At 38.0% G+C, this 22,935-nt stretch overlaps 1 protein-coding gene across 8 annotated transcripts in view; it reads right to left on the minus strand.

Annotated features, from left to right (window-relative positions):
- Positions 1-542: 542 nt before the first annotated feature.
- Positions 543-22,935, minus strand: part of BCLAF3 (BCLAF1 and THRAP3 family member 3) — a 97,841-nt gene continuing 75,448 nt past the window's right edge. For 2 of the 8 annotated variants that reach the window (XM_023737271.1, XM_023737270.1), the window contains exons 9-11: positions 19,390-19,504; positions 14,350-14,505; positions 12,713-13,336 (exon numbers count right to left, since the gene is read on the minus strand). In XM_023737271.1, coding sequence (XP_023593039.1) covers positions 13,232-13,336; positions 14,350-14,505; positions 19,390-19,504 — 376 coding nt within the window. In that variant the 3' untranslated portion in view covers positions 12,713-13,231. Of the gene's footprint in view, positions 4,059-4,829; positions 4,859-8,143; positions 9,011-12,711; positions 13,337-14,349; positions 14,506-19,389; positions 19,505-22,935 lie in introns of those variants that run through there. The other 6 variants (XM_023737276.1, XM_023737272.1, XM_023737275.1 and 3 more) reach the window with 6 other exon arrangements.

Genomic DNA, 22,935 nt, shown 5'->3' on the forward strand with positions numbered 1-22,935 from the left:
GACGGTGATGTGTGTGGTTTAATTCATGTGTACAGACAGGATGGGGGGATTGCTGTACTTTATAAAAGTTCTAGTTTTATTTGAATGCAAAAAAAAAGTGAAACCAAAGGGTGCTGTTGAGCTTCAGATAAACGTTTCATCATGAGGGCTATTGTCTCCTGAAAGATCTAAGTCCGTGGGTGATACTCCAACTTGAGTGTGCATCAAAATCACCTGGAAGACTTGTTAAAACAGACTGCTGGGAGCCACCCCCAAGTTTCTGGTTCAGTAGGGCTAGGGTGGCCCAAGAATTTGCATTTCTAACAAGTTTCCATGTGATGCTGATGTTGCTGGTCAAAAACCACACTTTGTGAAAAACTTGAGGTTGATCATTAGGCTTTTTCCTCCTATATTATATAATACAATCTTAGATATTATGAACTGACAGGACACCTAGTCATTAAAGATGAGGCGGCTAGTTCCTTACTTTGTCCTGTTTCCCTTGCCATATCCCAGTCTACCCGTGTACATTAATTTTTCTTTATCAAGATTTGTAACATTTACATTCTATCCAACAAGTATGATTCCCCCGTTTTTAAAATATTAGTTCTATATTTTAATGGACCCAGAGCTCATAACCATTCCTTTTACTGAAACCTTGTTGGTAAATCTGGTATCTGCTCTGAGTTCCCATTAGATGTCCAGAACCAGGGCTCACTGACCAGACGAAGATGTGTCCCACTGAGCTTTGGCATTCCAGGGAAGTTCTGGGCGTTAGAAATGCAATCCTGGTTATCTCCCCTTTTGCCTAGGTCCAAGACAGTAGCAGACTTGTCTTCCCAAGGGTTTCCCTTGGCACTTTTCCACATGACCTAGTCACCCCCAGTCCCTTTGTCCATAGTGGGGCCCATTAGTGACAATTACCAAGATTTTGTCAACTCAGTTCCTTTACTCAGGCTGCTTATGGGGGATGAGGGAGGGTTTGAAGTCACGCCACACCTTGTTGCATTAGAATCTTTTCCCCTCTTTGTTTGGTTGCTGCTGAATTTGTGGCTGGTGGTTGTCAAGTTTGCTAGGTAATAGAGAATAGTTTCTCATCCAGCATTATTTTTCCGGCTTCTTCCTGGAAGTATCCCCATCTTTAAAACTATTCAGAAATGTGGGATTTATTGGATAAAATGTGGCACACATTATGCACTCACATGAATTGTTACAGAAGCATCATTTAAGTGGACAACTGAAAAAAGTTGGTTACAAATGAAATGTAAACATAATAGTTTTTTCCAACAGAAAAAAAATTGTATCCTCCAAAATACTTACAGTAGTTTTCTCTGTGATAAGATTTTTAATTGAAATTTTTATTGAGATTAACTGTAGATTGACATGCAGTTTTAAGAATACAGAGAGATCCCGTGTACACTTTACCCAGTTTCCCCCAACCCATCAATTTTCAAAACTGCAAAACCACCAACAGAATAGTGCCTTCTGAGATTTGTGAAACCAACAGGAAAGAAACGCACCCATGGGATGCTCAACCAATAATGCCGATTTTTCTCTCAACCTTTTGTGCATATTTCCGTTTTAGTACTTAGCACTCTATATTGCAGTTATTTGTTTTGTGCATCTCTTCCCCAATAGTTTGAGATCCCTCGCAGCAGGGACTGTGTCTTATTTTCCCAGTATCAACGCAGGGACTAGCACACAGGGGAGGCAGAAGGGGAGGCAAAGGTGTATGAGACTGACCGAAAGGAAAAAGAAAAAACCCCCAAAACAAACACTTCTAAAGTCTTATGCAACGGACTCACAAATACCAACGATTATGAAGATGGTGCAGGACCGAGAAACGTTTTGTTTCACTTAAGGTTGCCATGAGTCGGAGCCAAGTGGACAGCAACTAACATCAATAACAAAGTCTTATGCATTAGAGAATTCAATTTCTTTTCCAGTCAATAAAAAATGTTATAGTTAACATTTTGTTCAACCTCCACGTGAAAATTAGGTATTTGTTCCTAATAAACATATTCTACTCATTGCCCATTCATCCAACTAATATTTACTGAGTTCAAGTATGACAGTGGATGCTGGGGATGTTATGGTGAACAAGATAGACATGGTCCCTGTCATTATTTTACATTCCAAATTACAAAGCAGGTCTTTCCTTTTAGGCTTTAGATCTTATACAGTCAATGTTTTCTGAATATACCCATGCTACCAATAGGTACTTTGCAAATAACATGCTATGCATTTTGAGATAATGCCAAAAGTCCATCCAAATATGCCTAACTAGAAAACCAGTTGTGGAATAATTAATATTGAATCAACCATCTTACCCTTAAGTACTACAATAAATAAAAACAGAGCAATAGAATCACTGCTGTTTACTGAGTTATATTTCTGTTTATTGTCTGTTTTCCCTATTAGACTGCCTATACCATAAAGGCAAAGTCCACGTGTCTTGTTCTCTTGTTCACTGCCATAATCTTAGCACAATATGTGTGCAATAAATACTTGTTAACCATATGATTAAACAGTCAAGGCTAGTAACTGTCCCCCAGAATATGGGGATGAAATAAATTATTCGGAGAGATTTCATAAGTACCTAACACAATATGAAATTGTCAAACTACTATGTGCATGCATTTCCGTTTTACTACAAGTGGAACGTTAAATGGAAAACCTGACCTATAGAAATGGTACGCTGCATAAGAAGCCAAAATACCTAAATCCATTACTCGATTAGCAATGAATCAAGTAACTCTCAGGCCTTCCCCCCACACTATCACTGACCCACTTAAGGAAACAGCTGCCCCATCTTTTAAAGATATGTAAAAATTAAATGTCTGTAGTAAGAGTTTTCATAATCCAGTCATGCAAAACCAAGTTCTTACCTATCTTCTTATTTCGACTTAGAAAGCTGCCTTTCTAAGTGCATAACAGTACTTTAAACATCAACAGGTTGTACACCCAAGGCTGTAAGTCTCATATAAAATTAAAATAATGTTCTCACAAACTGGCAAGTACTTCTCAAGCAAAAACAGCAACAATATTTTATTTTATTAGAAATAAACATTTCACAAAAATTTAACTGGGAATGTATATGTACTGCTAAGCAGAACACTGGAAACATAAAGAAATAAGATATTGGGACCTAAAATCTCCTTTAAAACCCCCTCAATTTTGTCTTACACATAGTAGGTACTCAATACATATCAACTGAACTGAAAATAAACACTTTATAAGATGTGCTTGCAAAATGTGTAATGCTGTAGTAGTAAAGTACAATTTTCAAATATGAGATTTTGTCTATCAGATTTTAAAAAAGCCTTTAAAAATATGATATGCACAAGCTTACCCTGAGGGAAAAATAAGATGGAATATAGATTACAAAATCTTTATATATTTTCCACAGTAGCATTTTGAAATTTGAAAACAGCAAATAGTTGTGGAAAAAACTGAACGAACTTATTACTAAAAATTCAGTGCACTCACAACTACCTGATGGAAAATTTGAAGCACCTTTTCTCTAGCCTTCTTACATGTTAATATGAAATGTATGAATTATATAGGCCTTAATCTTAACAAACTTAACAAAACTTTAAGTTATAAGCCAAAATGTCATCAGAAAAAGAAAAACTTGGTATAAAATCTGCTACTGTAAGGCCACTGTTTAAAGTTCTTTCACGTACATACATTATACAATTCCGACACTTTTGTTTTTGTTTTTATTACATAAGCAAAACTTTCAACATATAAACGTTTGGATATAACGCATTAAGTTCTCTCTAGGAAACCATGCTCAGAGAAAAATGCATCAACAAATAATGCCCTTCAAGTGGTTGAGATCGTTTGCAAAAACAACTATTTAATACAACTTTTAAATTCAATACTGTAATTTAAAAGCAACATTTAAATGTAAAAAAGTTGCAGCATTCCACTGTTTTAATCAAGAAAGTTACAGTATTAGTGCCTTAGTGCCAATTCTAATTCCTGACAAAGAGATGCTCCCAAATATCCTCCTGTAGTGTCGCCTCCTTTGTAACAATTCCAGATTAGATTTCTGTGGCAATGTTTTTATACCCCTATTGAGAGAAAACAGAAGAAATACAGACTTCAAAAGAAGAGTCAGTTATAACTTCGGAGCGAGAGCTTTGTTTACACTGTAATTTTCAAAATAATTTATATAGTACTACTTACACCCAAGATCCCCACAATGGTATGTGAAACTTTCAAAGACGCAACGTAACGACAGAACACATCAAAGCAGATATCAAACAACAAGTCAGTAGGACAAAGAAAACATACAGTACTAGATACGCTGGTATTAGTAAGTTGATGAAAACAGCATTCTGGTATCTAGGTGGGTTTCACTGGAAGCATCCCTGGCATAAAATCAAGAAACTCTTAGTCTCTCAAGCATGGAGCCTGACTCAGCACACACACACCCTCAAACTAGTAGATGTTTTATAATTTAATAACTATTATTTTATTTTCTTCATCATATGGTATCTTTAATTCTAAAACTACATGGACTCTGCCAGCTTAACTGATAACAGCAAAGAAAGCCATCAGAGAGGGGAAAAAGCCTTCTTGCTTTTGGATGGTTACTTACAACATAAAAAATGCGGCTGGTAAGATTTCAATAAATACAGGAAAAGGGATTCACAAGAACAAAAAGACTATATGATTAAAGGGTAATGAACATGGATTCTATACTGCCATACTATCCAAAATATTAAATTACCAACCACAAACTGGATATAAGATCATGCAACTAATAAAAAAACCAAATAGAATGTCATATTTTTCAGGGACATTAAAAAATAAAAATTTATTAATACACATATCCTTACCTTTTACTAGGCTCTTACATTAATTAAAACTGAAAGAAATTTAAAAGTTGATTTATTTTTGGCTTTTATATTAGTAGGGAAACATTTAATTCCAAAGAAAACCAGTGTTGACAAAAAATTCTTACTCTCCTTATTTCTATTTTGGTTAAAGAAATGTACAAAATACATGCACATATATTTTTGTTAACATCATTCCTTTAAACAGAAGTAAACTTCATTATATCCTATTTCTTTACTCATTATACAGTAAAAAAATCATAAATTTATTTTCAAATAAAATATATTTTACCTACTAACATTAAAGTGAATTCTAACTACAATTCTTAAAAAATTTCAACTGAAATATCTTGTTTATAGAAATTTGTGATTATTCTGAATCACTTTCACCCTTAACAGCCTTTTCCACACCACTTCTCAAATTGATCCTCCTATCCTTCCAATTATTTGGAAGCCTATTTTAAGCTGAATGCTGAACTAGATATACGAGCACCACCCTAGTCTAAATTTTTCATAACTTGAAACCTGGGTTACTGCCAAATGTTCCTTTGCTGGTCTTCCTGCACCTCATTCTCTCCTCCTCTGGAGCCTGTCCATCTACCCACCGCTAACCAAGTGAGGTTCCTAAAGTACTACTCTCTCTCATTTGAGGAAAATGTCCTACTGCTACCACTTCAAATCCTAAGTATTTTTACCCAGCTTTCAAGGCCCTCTATAATTTCCTCCCCTCCTGCCATATCTACCCATAAGCATTGCTGTCGAGTTGATTCTAACTCATAGTGACCCTATAGGACAGAACAGAACAGAACTGCCCCATTGGGTTTCCAAGCCTGTAATCTGTATGGAAGCAGACTGCCACATCTTTCTCCCGTGGAGTGGCTGGTGGGTTCGAACTGCCAACCTTTCGGTTAGCAGCTGAGAGCTTAACTACTGTGTTACCAGGGCTCCTTCTGCCCTATCTACCCAACCCTATATCATTCTGCTAAATATGGGTCTTTGGTTTTAGACCTTTCTATGTGTTGCTCCTCTCTATGACTCAGCTAATGACCTACCTCCTCTGTGAAGAGAAAACGAATGAAAGTACTCTACATCCCCTGACCATTCCTACCATACTGATCTTTTCCTTCTCCCTTTGGGCATTTACCATCTATGAAATTAAGCTCTTCAAAAATATAGTTGTGCAGAAAGGAGTTAACATAGCAGGTCTGATTGCTATCCTTTGGAAGGCCTGCTTACAAGGTGGGTCCTTAGCAGTCATCTGGAAACTTAGATTTCAGGAGAGTTCCCACCATTAACTGATAAGGGTGGCTCACTGTGCCTAAACTGTTTGTATAAACAATGTCGTTTATGCTGAGAACTTGCTTTCTTCTGGCAGTCTGGAATTTGGGCATATGTCTGGCAGGGGGTGGCTATGTGATCAGCTCCAATAAAAACCCTGGGCACTGAGTCTTTTAACAATTTAACCCACTGCCAACATTTCACATGTGTTGTCACAACTTGTGGCTGAGGGAATTAAGTGCATCCTATGTGACTCCATGGGGAGAGGACCCTTGGAAGCTTCTGCCTGGTCTTCCCCAGGCTTCATCCCATGCACCTTTTCCCTTTGCTGATTTTGTCGTGTATCTTTCTTCTGTAATAAATCATAGCCATGAGTACCACTATATGCTGAGTTCCGTGAGTCCTCTTTGTGAATCACTGAACCTGAGAGTGGTCTTGGAGACCTCTGATACAATGGGTTTGGTTCACTAGTTTAGAGGCTATGGATGTGTGTGTTAATGTGTGAGATTAAATTCAATTCCATTCAAAAGGCATTTTCTAAACACTGACTATATGAAAGGCAATAGTGGAAGATACAAAGACTAATGAGGCAGCCTCTACCCTCAAGAAGCTGATACTCTATCTGGGGAAATACAAAGGTAAACAGCAACAGTTAAGAGACCAAATTAAATAAGAGCTAAAGAGGGAGCTTTGGTAAGGCTGTACAGTGGGTCCTAAAAGGAAAGTATGACTTAATAAGAAAAGAATGGGAATCGAGAGTTTATTTCCAGCCAGGAAAACTACAGGAACAAAGTACAAATACATAAAAATATATGCTATGCTCCAAGAAGCAGAGGTTCCATGGGGAAATGTGGCTAGAAAGGTAGTTTAGGGCTAAAGCTAGAAAACAAGTTTGGTTTCTTCCCTGTAGGCAATAGGACACTTGGAAGGTTTTTGCGGAAGAGTGATTATGACAGTCTGTGTTTCAGGACGATAACCGTGCCAGCAGTGAAGAGACTGAATAAGCAAATCACAGGAGGCAAAGAAACACTTTAGAAGGCTCCAAAAAATCCAAAAACAGACCAGGAATGTATAAGAATGTAGTAAAGGTGGCACATCATCAGTGGTGAAAGGACAAATTATTTAATAAATGGTGCTAGAAAAACTATCTGTTGGAAAAAACATTAGATCTTGGCCTCACGTTATGTCATAAAAATTTAAACGTTTAAAATTTAACCATAAAACCACTTAAAGGAAACAGAGTAAAGAGTTTTTATAAATATAAGCATGTTACAAAATCTAGAAGCCATATGGGACAAACGTCACAGATTCATGAACATTTAAAGTTCTATAATGTAAAAGGCACCGCAGACAGCTGACAGGCATAAAATAAACATCAGCAAAATGTATGACAGGTTAGTACCCTTAGTGAATCAAGAGCTCTTAAAAACCAATAAGGAAAAGTACCATCCTCCACAGAAACAATGGCAAAGGATAGAAATACGGAAATTGAGGGAAGAAATTAAATATGGCCAATAGGCCCATTAAAAAGATGCTCAACAAGGGAGAATGAAGAAAACTAAAGATACAAGTGAAAGATTAGTCCAAAGGACTAATGGACCACAACTACCATGGCCTCCACCAGTCTGAGTGCAGTACAACTAGACGGTGCCTGGCTACCACCACTGACTGCTCTGACAGGGATCACAATAGAGGGTCCCCGACAGAGCTGGAGAAAAATGTAGAAACAAAATTCTCACTCATAAAAAAAGACTAGACTTACTGGCCTGACAGAGACTGCAGAAACCCCGAGAGTATGGCCCCTGGACATCCTTTTAGCTCAGTAATGAAATCACTCCTGTGGTTCACCCTTCAGCCAAAGATTAGACAGGCCCCTAAAACAAGACTAATGGGGCACAACAGTCCAGGGGCAAGGACTAGAAGGCAGGAGGGGACAGGAAGCTGGTAATAGGGAACCCAAGGTTGAGAAGGGACAGGGTTGACACGTCGTGGGGTTGTCAACCATTGACATTAAGCAATATGTGTACTGTTTAATGAGAAACTATTTGTTCTGTAAACCTTCATCTAAAGTACAATAAAAAAAAGATGCTCAATATCATTAATAATCAAAGAAAAGCAAATAAGAACTTTTTCTGCTATTAGATTGGCAACTGATAATTAAGACTTATGATATGTATGCTGGCTAGGGTGAAGGTAAACAGGCCCCTTCATGTACTGCGGGTGAGAGTACAAACGAGTAAAAAACGTTGAGAGGGCAATATGGCAAGGTATCAAAATGTCAATGTGCCCAATGGTGTTATTTAAAATAATGAAAACCTGTAAGCTATCCAGAAGTCATCAACAGAGGCTTGGTTAAATAAGTCGGTAATCGTTAAACTGGGGTACATGTACCCTTAGGGGTATATGAACACTTTCCAAGGAGTGAGTACAGATAGATTTGAGGAAATTAATTTCCAGATTTTCAAATTCCCATTGTTTACTTTCCAAAATTAACTTGCCTGTCCTAGTGGTTAAGGCTGGATCCCTTACCTCCTACTTTACACAAGAAAGATATACCTCTCATTCTGAATCTTACTACTATGCATTGATCTGGGGATCCTCCAAAAAGGGTCAATTTGAAACATTGGTGATAGTGTCAAGCAAACCAACCCTAACAACTGGCAATCAATATCATACTTTTTGCAAGTCAGATCGTTTCCAATTCTTTGCTTTCCTTTAATAAAACTGAAGGAGGACAAAAATCAAGTTATCAGTGATAGAACAGGCAAAATACTTTTTAATGATAGATCACTAAGTGATATTTTGGTCTATAATTCAGAGCGAGTTCAAAGAACTGAGTGGCATTGCTATAACTCCTTTCATTCCATCTATACAACCACATAAATAAGGTTTCTCAGCACTTATACCTATAAAAAGAAAAAATAGAATTAGAATGGGTACTTGAACACTATCATTCTACTAGCAATATTTATCTACGAATACATGAACTAATTAAAGAAATGACTGTATTTCCAATAAAACTTTTGCTTAATCAATATTTAACAAAACTTGTAATATCTTTTTGCTATTTTGATCAACTGTAATGTTAACTCAACCCAAACCAAACCCACTGCTGTTGAGCCGATTCCGACTCATAGTGACCCTATAGGACAGAGTAGAACTGCCCATAGGGTTTCCAAGGCTGTAAATCTTTCCAAAAGCAGACTGCCACATCTTTCTCCCTTGGAACAGCTGGTGGGTTGGAACCACTGACCGTTTGGTTAGCAGTAAGTGCTTTAACCACCGTGCCACTAGGGCTCCTTTAACCCAGAGGAAATATTTAATACCTAAAGCCACCATTATTGCTATTTTTTCCCAAAATATTCCACCACTATTAATATAAACTCAACGTCCTCCCAAACAAAAACTCCTCTGCTAAAGAGATTTAAAAGAATGATGTAAGTTTTATTTAAGACTGTCAGTATTTATAATATGCCAGAAATTATAACCTTTACAATTTAAACTTGTGATAAAAAAAAATACTGGATATTGTCAAGAATTGAATTGTGTCCCCTAAAAATATCTGTCAACTTAGCTGGGTCATGATTCCCAGCATTGTATAATTGTGTACCATTTTGTAATCTGATGTGATTTCCTTACATGTTGTAAATTCAATCACTATGATCTAATAAGATGGATTAGCGGCAGTTACACTGAAGAGGTATATAAGATTCGATAGTGTCTTAAGCCAATCTCTTTTGAGATATAAAAGAGAGAAGCGAGCAGAGACACATGGGAACCTCACACCACCAAGAAAGCAGTGCTGGGAGCAGAGTGCGTCCTTTGGACCTGAGGTTCCTGCGCTGAGATGCTCCCAGACCAAGGGAAGACTGATGCATCAGGACCTTCCTCCAGAGCCGACAGAGAGAGGGGGCCTTCTCCTGGAGCTGATGCTCTGAATTTGGACTTGTAGCCTACTGAGCTGTGAGAGAATAAACTTGTCTTTGTTAAAAGCCATCCACTTGTGGTATTTCTGTTATAGCAGCACCAGATGACTAAGACAGATATCATCCTAAAAATGTGCACTAAGGTAGATAATTTTCAAAATTCTTCTAGGGAACATGAGCAAGAAAGTCTGAGGAGCAATAAAATAAATAATACATCCATAGGCTAATGTGCAGCCATTAAAAAGAATGAATGAGTGAAAGAAATACAAAGACATGGAACAGTTACAGTTGGAAGGAGAACTGGGGAAGACTCATAGGACAAGTTGCTAGCTTCCACTTCTCTTGCACCCTGGCATATGTCAGCTCTGGGGGCACAGCAGGTGTATAACAGAGTCTTGCTGATTCATCTGACCTTGGTTCCTGTTCTATCTTTGTACTCCATGACTTACAGAGTTTCTTTCAACCCCAAAGTCATGAATCTTGGTCTTTAACTTCATTCCTATGTTGTCTTTGTGCCCTATTCTTTCTCCCCCTTATCCACTGGCCGAGTTCTGGTAGGCACCTAGCTTACAGGCACCTGAGGACTGGTGGAGAATCTATGGTGCAAAAAAACTCCATGTCTTCCTGACCAAATGCAAAACTGCTGACATTTTCAGAGGCAATTTTCCCAGAGGTTGTTTCATGAATTCTTACTGGGCTCTTTGTCCTATTTTGATACATAGTCAGACCCTCAAGAGTTTCTGAAAACTTTCTGTGGTGAGCAAAGGATATTTAATAGGGGCACTTGAAATTGACAGTGGATAAAAGATGAGCCTTATTCCAGGTGGTAATGGACATTCCACTCTACTTCCCTCATCTTCCAGCCCAAGCACAGAATCCAAGAGAAAGGAACCATAATAAAAGGGAATCTGGGTGCCAGAATGGGGTTACTATGATAGTGTGTGATAAATGAGAAAGAAGAATTTCAGTTCTGTACTTCTCTAATACTGCTTGGGAATCTTACTAATTTGTAGGCAGCTGGGAAGCCAAGGCAGTTTTAAGGAAGCCACTACTGTTCTGGTAAGTGGAAAAGATGTATTAGAAGCACATCTAGAAGCCCCCAGAAGCTGTTTTGTAGTGAAGATGCGAAGCACATAGTCTGATGGCACAGATGCAAGCCACAACTGATCAGCCCAGGTATTTCAATATGGTGAGGGAGTGAGAAGTCCAGACAAGATCAGTCTAAACCTTCTTGGTGGACTTTGGGGCATGTGGGAATATGTAGGTTCATATCTGTTATGGATTGAACTATGTCCCCTCAAAATGTGTTGTAAATCCTAACCCCTATGCCTGTGGTTATAATCCCATTTGGGAATGGTTGTCTTTATTATGTTAATGAGGCAGGATTAGTGTAGGGTGTATCTTGAGTCAATCTCTTTTGAGATATAAAAGAGATTAAACATGTAAGCCAGGAGAGTAGAGATGGGATAAGACAGGTTCCCAAACACACTGAGATCTCAAAGGAACCAGGAAGCAGAAGCTGAAGAGACAAAGACCTTCCTCCAGAGCTGACAGAGAGAAAAAGCCTTCCTCTAGAGCCGGCACCCTGAATTTGGACTTTTAGCCTCCTAAACTGTGATAAAAAAAATTTCTGTTTGTTAAAGCCACCTACTTGTGGTACTTCTGTTATAGCAGCATTAGATAACTAAGACAATATCTAATCTGAGGCTTGAGAAGTTCGAGGGCGTGTAGATTCATTATAACCGCCATAAGAATGAACTCTCTAACAGGGCAAAAGCCAAAGCAGTGTACAGATGCTACCCAGATTAAGGTTTTTCTGTAGGACAGGACCTTCAGAGTTCCCTCTGATGCCAAAGCTTAGGAAGAAAAGTGATGTAAATGGTACCTAACATCCAGTAACCCATTTGATCAACAGTGTCTCCAATTTGAGGGAACAGGGAAGCAACACTGGAAGAAACCAAAGACTCGAGGCCTTTGCCACTTTTCTTTAGGGCATTAAGGCAAAGGTGAAATGGAGTAATAGGTCCAAGTCATCAGTTTATACATATGGAATGGGGTTCTGAAGTGGCATAGTACTACTGGGACAGCCTATAGGCCAAGTTCATCTCAGGTAGCTTGGATTAGACCTTGACAGAAACAGAGCAGCTGCAATGACTCATTCCTTTCCCTAAAGGTTAGGAGAGTATGGAGGCCAATTATTAAGTAGGGTGCTAATAGTAGGGTACTGGGTTTGATGCTGAACTCACAGAGTTGGGCCTTAGTCAAACACAAATCTATAAAAAGCCTGGCTAAGGCTTGCTTGCAGGCACTAACAGTGGCCAGATTGGAAAAGCCCATGTCAAAGTGGCTACAATACAAAGACACATGAAGTAGCATACAGAAGAGTAGGCCTAAGGAAAAAAGTAGTAGTAGACACTGGAAGAATAGTAGGCACTGATTTTTTTTTAAATCCAGTGTGCTGGAACTACCTCTGAAGCATTCAGATGGCAGTGAAAGGCAGCAGGAGGGTGAGCCTGTGACCTGCACTGGAGTCTAACTATCATATTTTGTTGTTGTTAGTTGCCGTTGAGTCGATTCTGATGCATGGCAACCCCATGTGTGCAGAGCAGAACTGCTGCAGGGTTTTCAAAGTTGCTACCTTTCAGAAGCAGATCGCCAGGCCTGTCTTCCAAGGTGTCTCCGGGTGGGTTTGAACCACCAACCTTTCGGCTAATAATCGTGAACTTAACTGTTTGCGCCACCCAGGGACTTCTTGCTATATTTTAGATGATACAAAAAGCCTAGGCCCTAAAGATATGAGACCCATAGCACGTTACGGATCCTTCCAGGACACACTTCTTACGTCCTATGATAAAGACCTGATGTCTGATTTCTATTTAGTGTTCAGTGACGTTAGTGGGCAATGTGGTTTGAAGGAATGGACCAGAAAGCAGGAACTTGGCAAGCTGAGGCAAAGGAGAAAATGATGTACTGGAGCAATTCTGTGAGTATACAGAAACTGCAGGCTTACGCAGACAGGTAAGCCCTCAGCAGCCCCAAATCATCTAAAAGATAAAGGTAAAAATGTAGTGAAATGAAGCTAAAAACTCAAAGTTCAGCTCAGAGCTAACAGAACAGAAGCAATACCATCTACCAGAGACCCGACCTTGCAAATGAGGAAAAGGCCTGTGTTAGTCTTCCTCCTAGAGCAGAAATCAATGACTAGCTTCCCAGAGACACCTGTGATTGGGAACAAATGCCTAGAAGATCTACTGTAAAGCAACTTACCACACAAGGCAGGGAAGAGAAGTAGCACCCTGGCACAGCCTGACAGCAGGGAGGTGTATAAGAGGGGAAAAAGACCCCAATTACACTCATGTTTTTAAAAAAGGGATTGCTTTCGTAAAACCAGAAGTGACATACATAGTGAAATTGGAAACCTCTTCTAAGGCACTCAATTAAAACTGGCAGGGTTACATGAAATGTTCTATTTAACTCTAAAACTTACGATCAGTTGTTAACTTCATTCTACCGGTCTATTTTTCAAAAAATGTTAAGTTTTACTAACATCACTAAGCAAGCTTGGTGTAAAAATGTCATAAGAGTAAATATTTAGAGAAACATTTATAAGTATAAAATTTATAAAACTATTGCTATTTGATAGCAACATTACAGATATGTACATTTCTCAGAATAAAATAATTAGCCTGAAACTATTAACAGAAATGAGTTAAAAACTGACAAACATGCCTCACTTAACTGACAGAATGCTATGGTTGTCCTTTAAAATATAATTATATAGAAGTTAATTATATTTATGCTGCATTTTCCAATATTAACATAGCTAATTAAAATAAGTCCACAACTAAATAGTATACAATTAAAATGATCACGTAAAAAACCTCATTTTTATTAACATTAAGTTAGTGTATTTTGTAATTATGTATCCTTTTTACATTGTCAGTTCACTATTTTTTGGTACTTAGATAATTCACACTGTATAAGGCTAAAATATATCAGTTAAAAGTCTTTACAGGAATTCCCATTTCAAAGATTAACCATACAATAGAAATTCTAAAGTAAAAAGTTCCAACGGCTGGCACACTCATAATATTTGATGTATAATAGCTAAAAGCATTTTAAGGTTAAACAGTTTCACAACTCTACTACCATTACCCCTTGAAGTTTTTATTTTATTTTCATAAGTATAAAAAATTTTTTTTATGTAGGTTGTTTCTTAAGTCAAAATCAAATGAAATATCTGATTTATCTAATTAACATTTATAATTTAGGAGTTCAAAGGTCACTCAACATTTTTAAATTATCGTAATCCAACCAACCTTTTTTTTCCTCAGTAATTTTTCTCTGAATTTATTAGTGATAAATCCCCTTGGACCAGCAAATCGTAAACGCTGATATTTAGCCTGAATGTACAAGCTCTTCTGTACTAGGCCTGATTTATAATGTGGTTGGAATCTGCCACCTCTAAAGTTGGTCTGTAAAGGAAAAAATAATTAAATGTTAAAACTACAGCTTCCAAGTCTACTTTATTGGTATAACAGATGGAAAAGGGTCTGATACTTAGAGTTGCCCTTGATTCTAGGCACCTTAGATATTAAAAGAGAAGCGGTTATGATGGTAATAAGTTTCCTTGAAACTGGCTTCCTAGCTTATTTTATATACTAATAAATTTTTTTAATTATTATATATAAAAACAATTTGAAAAACTGATAAGTTAAAATTTTTTTAATTCTTGAAATTTATCATGCCAGAAAAATTACAACTTTCAAACAAGCTCTAATGAGCTAACATTATTTCTCTGATTCATAATGAAATAAATCAAATTCCAAAAAGAAAAAAAATGACATTATTTGTTGTCAAAATGTTGACAAAAGTTATCAATATCTATTTAAGATTCAAAAACGCCCTTATTTTTACTCCTGTTTGTACTTTCAAACCAATCTTTCTTTACCACAAAATTCCATTAAAGTAACCATTTTCATGATAAGTTTACTTAAAAAGGCCATTTCCTGGCCGGCATAGTGTCCAATATTACAATAGCTATTCGAGGACAGTGAATAATTGTGTGTTTCCCATGTGGTTGATAAGAGGAATGGTTCCTTGTTAATTCACTACTGGGGGTGGGAAAAGGAAGGAAAAAGTGGCCAAGGTTCACAGGCTGAGTCTTAAAACCTTGGCTACTGCTAACTCACTGAAAGAGGCTACATTAAGCTCTTCACTACGAAAAGATCTCTCCCAAAAATCATTCAATTAAATTCTCCCTATAGAAAACAGATGCGAAACCATATGAAGAAAAACCCTAGGCAAAATCAAACTTTTAACAAAGATAAGTTCAGTATAAACTGAAATACTGGGACGTACAATCCCAAGAAGCCAGCAGAAGGTATAGTAGAGAAGGACTTTGGTGACACAGCATGCTCTCTCAAGCAAACTGTTCCAAACTTATTTAACAAAAATTTCTATCTAATACTATGTACAAGGTACAAAGACTAAACTGTCCCACCCCTTTCCTTCAGGAGCTGACAGTTTAGTGGAAACGCCAGTCTGAGCACCTGATAGGCAGCTGGTCTCTCCTGTTGGCAGATTTTGCCAACAGGAGTCTCCATCAAGGGTCTCTACTGAGATCCAAGAAAAGGGCTGTCCAAGCTTGAAGAGCATAAAACAGTATTTAGCTTTAATTGCACAAGCAGGAAGTCTTATTCTTCAATCTCTCCTTAGCACTCAGGTTAAGGACTTGACCAGTGCTCATTTACTGGGCAAGGACAAGGGTCAGAATAATAGTTGCAAATTCTGTATCTTCAAAACAGCCGCCATTGCATATTAAATTTATTCCCAAATGTGTTCTTTTTATAAATCAGAATTTTACTCAGAAGATTGGTAAACTTTATTATTAATTTTCCATCTTCTCAATTCCTTCAAGCAAATGTTCACAGTAAAAAGTAAAATACAACCTAGTTAGTTATATGCAAATATTTGGTCACGAAGCATGGAGAGGGTTTTGTTTTTTAATCAAATTCTTTTATTATGCCAAATAAAAATCAGTCCCGGGTCACAATCCAATTACAAGCAGTCCCCAGGTTACAAACATCCTACTTACGTACAACCCATAAGGAATCAACCCACATAAAGCCTATTATATTAAAAACTGGAGGTACATACAATGGTTTATAGTAACAAATGGGCACTGCTTTGCAACGTGAATCAAAACATTATTGTTACTGTATTATTATGTTAAAGATGCTTTAGTGTATCTGGAAGTGTTTCTTTAATGTTTTTTATGCATGGAAAGGTACACTATATACCATATACTAAGACAAACATATGACTAACTGACGTTATATACTAACTGTACCTAACTGTTCAGACTTATGTACAAATCCAACTTAAAGACAGACTTAGAACAGAACTCATTCGTAATCTGGGGACCGTCTGTACTAGATGACGAAGGTCGAATCAAATGGGATGAAGCTAGTAGTAGCTCCTTTTAAATGCCTATTTTTGAGCTATTAAGGCTTAAAACATAGAGCCCTGGTGGTGCAATGGTTAAGTGCTTGTCTGCTACCCAAAAGGTCAGTGGTTCAAATCCACCAGCTGCTTCTCAGAAGAAAAACCCTCTGATCTGCTCCCATAAAGATTTCAACCTAGGAAACTCTACGGGGCAGTTCTACTCTGTCGTATAGAATCACACTATGAGTTGAAATCGGCTTGACAGCACACAACAACAACAAGGCTTAAAAACAGAAGCCAAAATTTAAAAAAAAAAAAAAAACATTTAGTTTATAGAAAGTTAAGGGTTGGAAGATCGGTATACACCTATACAGATGTCAGAGAGACAAGGTTCCCTCAACATGAAGAGCTAAACAATAATAATCCCTAAATGAACTCTATCATAACATTGACATACTATTAGCCTCTAGGGAAGTCAATAAAACTGTTCACAAACACTACAATCACTCCATTAAGTAAAAAGCCTCTTCAAACAGTACTTGTTGCCCCTCTATTAATAAAACTTAGATTAATCCAGCAACTAAGGCAATGCCAGAGAAAGAAAAGATTGGGGCTTAGTCAGGTGAGTTGCTACTGCTGAAGCTGCTGCTTCTTTTTAAAAAGGAAACAAGTGCAAGGTTGTGGGGGGGTGGAAATTGACTGCATGACTCAGAGCATTAAAAATACTAAGCGACTAATTCAGTGAACACCATAATACTAATACTAAATACTAAAATTATTGCCTGATTAATGTTTAAACATCTAAACAGAAAACATTTAGGTCCTGTAATAATTTTCAAAGATTTGGCCATAGGAGTGGATTTTAATCTTTTTGAAATTTAGCTTTCGGTTTATTTACGTTTCATCCTCAGAGTACTTGTAACAGGAAACAGACCATGGGCAATGTTATAGAAATAAATATAAAAATGATATATTAGACTGGAGTAATTATAAAAACTTAAGTTGATTCCTCTTTCCACAATTATTTTAAAAATGGATATGTCATGCATAATAAAGCATATCTGTTTATAAAAAAGTATTTATGGCAGACCTATCTTCCAATTACTTTCTTAAGGCTACAAAAATTTCAGGTAAAACAGAGTTCTTATGAAACACTATGCTTGTGTCAGGCTATCTTCACAAACTTGATACATCTGAGCAAGTCTTGAGATTTATATTTTCCATTTTTACATCTCTAATGAGGTGATTATTATAGACTCTGAATGAAATCAAGTAAAGAGTAAATTTTATGAAATACTTCCTTTTCTTAGGAAGGGTTATTTCTTCCTGCTATTTTACTAAAGAATTGTGACATTTTAAACAATAATATGACATACAATTTTAAATGGTTAGTCAAAAGGGAAGATTATTGAATATATTCTGAAAAAAAAATTTCTAAGAATTACTGTTAAAGAACCTTTCTTTAAGGGGGAAGTGTAACAGGAAATAAATCTTATGACAATCTTAGAAAAGTACAACAATCCACTATATCCGTTCAATGAGAACAGCAACATGTAGGAACCACTTAGACCTGAAACTCCACCTACACCATATCTAAGTTATGCAGACATCAAATTTTCAGTTGATTTCATGCCTCATTACTCAAGAGATTAAAAGATGGTGTAAGACACGTTTATACATTCTATGGCCATAGCTGTTTTTGAAAACCTAATGTCTCATGATAGCAGCAGTCGTGGTCCAGTGGTAGGAGTCTCTCCTTCCACGTAGTAGACTCATGTTCTTTTCCTGGCCAACGCACCTCATGCGAAGCCACCACCATCTGTCAGTTGAGGCAGAGGGAAAGTTGAAGCCAGAGACCCATAAACTTGAGGGTGGCATGGGTGGACTATGAAAGACAGTTGACAAGGCCGATGCCTGAATTTCTGGCTCAAGAAGCGGCGGTGGTAGTGGCACTGAGCATGACACATATATTCTTCTGATGGTGGAGAAGGACCAGCAGAAGGAGGTAAGCTCCCCGTCAAGTCTTAAACCACAATGACTCTTAACGTCAAGCAGCAGTGAACCAGGGTTGGGCTGAACTGCTTGGCCTCCACTGAGAGAAAGTACAGCTCTAACACTGCTGTCTGGGCATATTTACTATAAGACTTGTGGGGCTTTTAAGAGCTAGGTGAAAATAAAAGCTCAGGTAAAGCATGAAGATGGAGAAGTGGAGGCAGCAGTGGTTCAGTGGCAGAATTCTCGCCTTCCACGCAAGACACTAGGGTTTGATTCCCAGCCAATGCACCTCATGTACAGTCACTGCCTGTCTGTCAGTAGAGGCTTGATTGTCGCTGTGATGCTAAGCAGATTTTAGAGGAGCTTCCAGACTAAGATGGACTAGGAAGAAAGGCCTGGTGATCTACATCTGAAAATCAGTCAATGAAAACCGTATGGATCACCCCATGTACAATGGAATGAAATGTTGCCTGGTCCTGTGCCATTCCATGATTGGTTACAAATTGGACCACTGTGACTCAGAGGGTTTTCATAATGGGATGATGAAAATGTTCTTAAAATGTTCCAGAACAGAATTATGGTGATGGTTGTCCATCTTGGTAAATCTACTAAAAATCATTACATTGTATACCTAAAATGGGTGAATTTTATGGTATGTAAATTTTACCTTAATAAAGTTATTAAAAAAATCTTCAGCAATGGAAGCTAAAATTATAATACATCCAATAAAATCCTGCTATATCAAATATGAGAGTCCCATTTCTTCTATCATAATAACTTTAAGCCTCAAAAGATTCTTGTAACACGTACTTAATGAACAGTTACAAACATTAGGAAAAACACCAGGGACCCCTGTACAGATATATGTGAGGAGAATGGAATACACAAAAATGAAAAATTTGAAACTACAATCTTACCCTGTTAGGTTTCTGAATAAATCTTCTGAAGTTTGATTTTGTAAAATACACAGATTTTTTCAATCCATCAGTATGAGTATTCTTCAACTTTGAAAAACTGGAACGCTGCTCATTCCTAATAAAACGAAAGAGTGAAAACAAGAATGTTTTACTTCACCTTTGTCCAACAAATAAAAAAAAAAAAACCACCTTCAGAGAATTAAAGCAGCACAACAATAAAATCTCAACTTTCTATCACTACTAAAATTGTAAGCAATAGCTATCAGGGCTAAAACACTCATTTTTCAACAAACATTATTTAGCTAATTTGGAGGTGTGCAATAAGAGAAAAATAACATTCTTGAGGCGGGGCCAAGATGACGGAGCAGTCGGACGCTTCCAGAGGACCCTCTTACAACAAAGACCCAAAAACACAAGTGATTTGATTATATATGGCAATCTGGGAGCCCTGAACATCAAAGGCAGAGTTGAGGAAGCAGACTGAGTGGCAGGGGGAGGGAGAGACAGTTCGAAAGCAGCGAGAAGTTGCCAGACCTGACCCAGCGAGAGCCTGAGGCCTTCAGGCCTTAGGAGCTCGGGGGTGAGTGGTGAGGCAGGCAAGCAGCCATGCTCAGGAGGCGCGTTTTCTGCACCATGGGAGATCCAGTGCCACAGAGTCTCCACGGCCACCCAGAACCAGTGAGAAGCAGCCGTCAATCCGGCGAAAGATAAGTACTTGCATACCGCTTACCACGCAGATCAAAAACACCTCCCTTAAGGAAAAACCTCTCTCCCATTTACCTCCCCGCTCCCTGCTCTGCACTGGGTCCTGGACCGGCTTCATCAATTGCCGAGTCCCCTGGGCCGGAAGTAGAACTCGTCACACGCCCGGAGCCATTCTCCCTGCCTTGAGAGTGAACAAATTAACAAACAGAGGAAAAAATAAAGTGCTGGCTCCCCCAAGCCAGGAACCCAGGGTAGGCACAGCTCCTTTGCCCAGGCACAGGCATAAGGGATCCACGGACTTTGACGGCCTTTCCCCCTGCATAGACTTGTGTGGGCCCATTTCAACAGCGTAGGCCCTCATTACCGTAGTACATCAGGGTATATACCAGAACTATAACTTCAACTGTTTCAGTGGCAGGTCCATGACATTTCACACTGTTCTGCCCATTAAGCAGTGTCTTCACCTACCCACATCAGGGGCCTGAGGACTGGTGGCTCCACCCACGCCACCTAGCCACCTGTGAGAGGGGCCCATGAATAAGAGGTGCCCCCCAGCCCTGACAGCCAACAGCATTAGGTGCTCACAGTTCGGCTGCAAAATCCACCCACCTACATGCTCTAGGGAACAGGGACACGTATTCTTCCGGGACACTCGGGGGTGGCCCCCTGCCTTGTTCAGAGTGTGTCACCCTTCTGCAGCCAGATGCCTGTGCCTACACCAATCACTCATGCCTGTCTAGGACTGTAAGTGAGAGCCTATACCACACACTTGGTGGCTATCTATCTGGGCACCCGAGCTGAATCAATACGAGAGGAGTGGGTGGACTCCTGAGCTCACATACCTAGTAACAGATCTAACCACCTGGTGACAGGACATTAGAGCTTCAAAGGTGCCAATAATCAAACTAGCTCATACAAGCAGCCCATCTGGGCGTATCAAAACAAAACAAGAAGCTAGGACACAATAAGCAAACATAAAATAAATAAATATAATAACTTACTGATGGCTCAGAGACAACAGTCAATACCAAATCACATAAAGAGGTAATCCATGATGGTTTCAGCAAGCTCCCAAAATAAAGAATCTAGAAATTTTCCAGAGGATGAAAATTTCTTGGAATTACTGGAGGCAGAATACAAAAGATTAATATACAGAACTCTTCAAGAAATTAGGAAGGGAATTAAGCAAAACGCAGAGCATGCAGTAGAGAAAATTAAAAAGACTAGAGAAAAGCATAATGACAAATTTAATAGGCTGCAAGAATCCACAGAGAGACAGCAATCAGAAATCCAAAAGATTAACAATAATATTTCAAAATTAGACAACTCAATAGAAAGTCATAGGAGCAGAACTGAGGCAACAGAAGTCAAAATTAGTGAGACTGAAGATAAAGCATTTGACACCAACTTATTTGAGGAAAAATCAGATAAAAGGATTTAAAAAAAATGAAGAAACCCTAAGAATTATGTGGGACTCTATCAAAAGGAATAACCTACGAGTGACTGGAGTACCAGAACAGGGGTGGGAGATAACAGAAAATACAGAGAGAAATGTTGAAGATTTGTTGGCAGAAAACTTTCCTGATATCATGAAAGATGAGAAGATATCTATCCAAGATGGTCATCGAACCCCACTTAAGGTGGAAACCAAAAGAAAGTCATCAAGACTTATTATAATCAAACTAAGAAAACCAAAGATAAAGAGAGAATTTTAAGAGCAGCTAGGAATAAATGAAAAGTCATCTTCAAAGGTGAGTCAATAAGAATAAGCTCGGACTACTCAGCAGAAACCATGTAACAAAGAAGGCAATGGGATGACATATATAAAGCCTTGAAGGAAAAAAACTGCCAGCCAAGAATTATATATCCAGCAAAACTGTCTCTCAAATATGATGGTGAAATTAGGCATTTCCAGATAAACAGAAGTTTAGGGAATTTGCAAAAACCAAACCAAAACTACAAGAAATACTAAAAGGAGTCCTCCAATCACAAAATCAGTAACATCAGATAACAATCCAAGACTAGAACATAGGACTGAGCAACCAGGTATCAACCCAGATAGGGAAGTCACAAAAGTAAATCAAAGCTAAAACACTGAAAATAGGGAAACAAATGTCAATATGTAAAAGATGACAACATTAAAACAAAAAAGAGGGACTTAAAAAATGTAGACATAGATTTTTCATATCGAGAGAAAGGCAAGGCGAGACAAAGAAATAAAAGACTGGTATGAACTTAGAAAAATAGAGGTAAATATTAAGGTACTCACAAAGGAAACTAACAATCCTACAAGTCAAAATAAAAAACCAGAAAAATATAAAGTCTCAGCAAACACAAAATCAACAACAATGAAAAAGATTAAAAGAAAATACGTAAGAAAAAACGACTAAGCACAGAAAATTAAGTGGAACAAGAAACTGTGAACAACACACAAAAAAAGACATCAAAATGACAGCACTAAACTCATACCTATCAATAATTACGCTGAATGTAAACGGACTAAATGCACCAATAAAGAGATAGAGAGTAGACTGCATTAAAAAACATGATCCGTCTATATGCTGCCTACAAAAGACACACCTGAGACTTAAAGACACAAACTAAAACTCAAAGAATGGACAAAATATATCAAGCAAATAGACAGAAAACTTTCCCAATATCATGAAAGATGAAAAGCTGGCCATCCAAGAAGCTCAACGAACCCCATATGGAAGAGACCCCAAAAGAAAATCACCAAGACATATCATATTCACACTCACCAAAATTAAAGACAAACAAAGAATCCTGAGAGCAGCTCGTGAAAAACAAGAAGTCACATACAGAGGAGAAACAATAAGACTA

This window comes from Trichechus manatus, unplaced genomic scaffold (genome assembly GCF_000243295.1).
Source record: "Trichechus manatus latirostris isolate Lorelei unplaced genomic scaffold, TriManLat1.0 scaffold00100, whole genome shotgun sequence".
NCBI classification, from domain to species: Eukaryota; Metazoa; Chordata; class Mammalia; order Sirenia; family Trichechidae; genus Trichechus; species Trichechus manatus.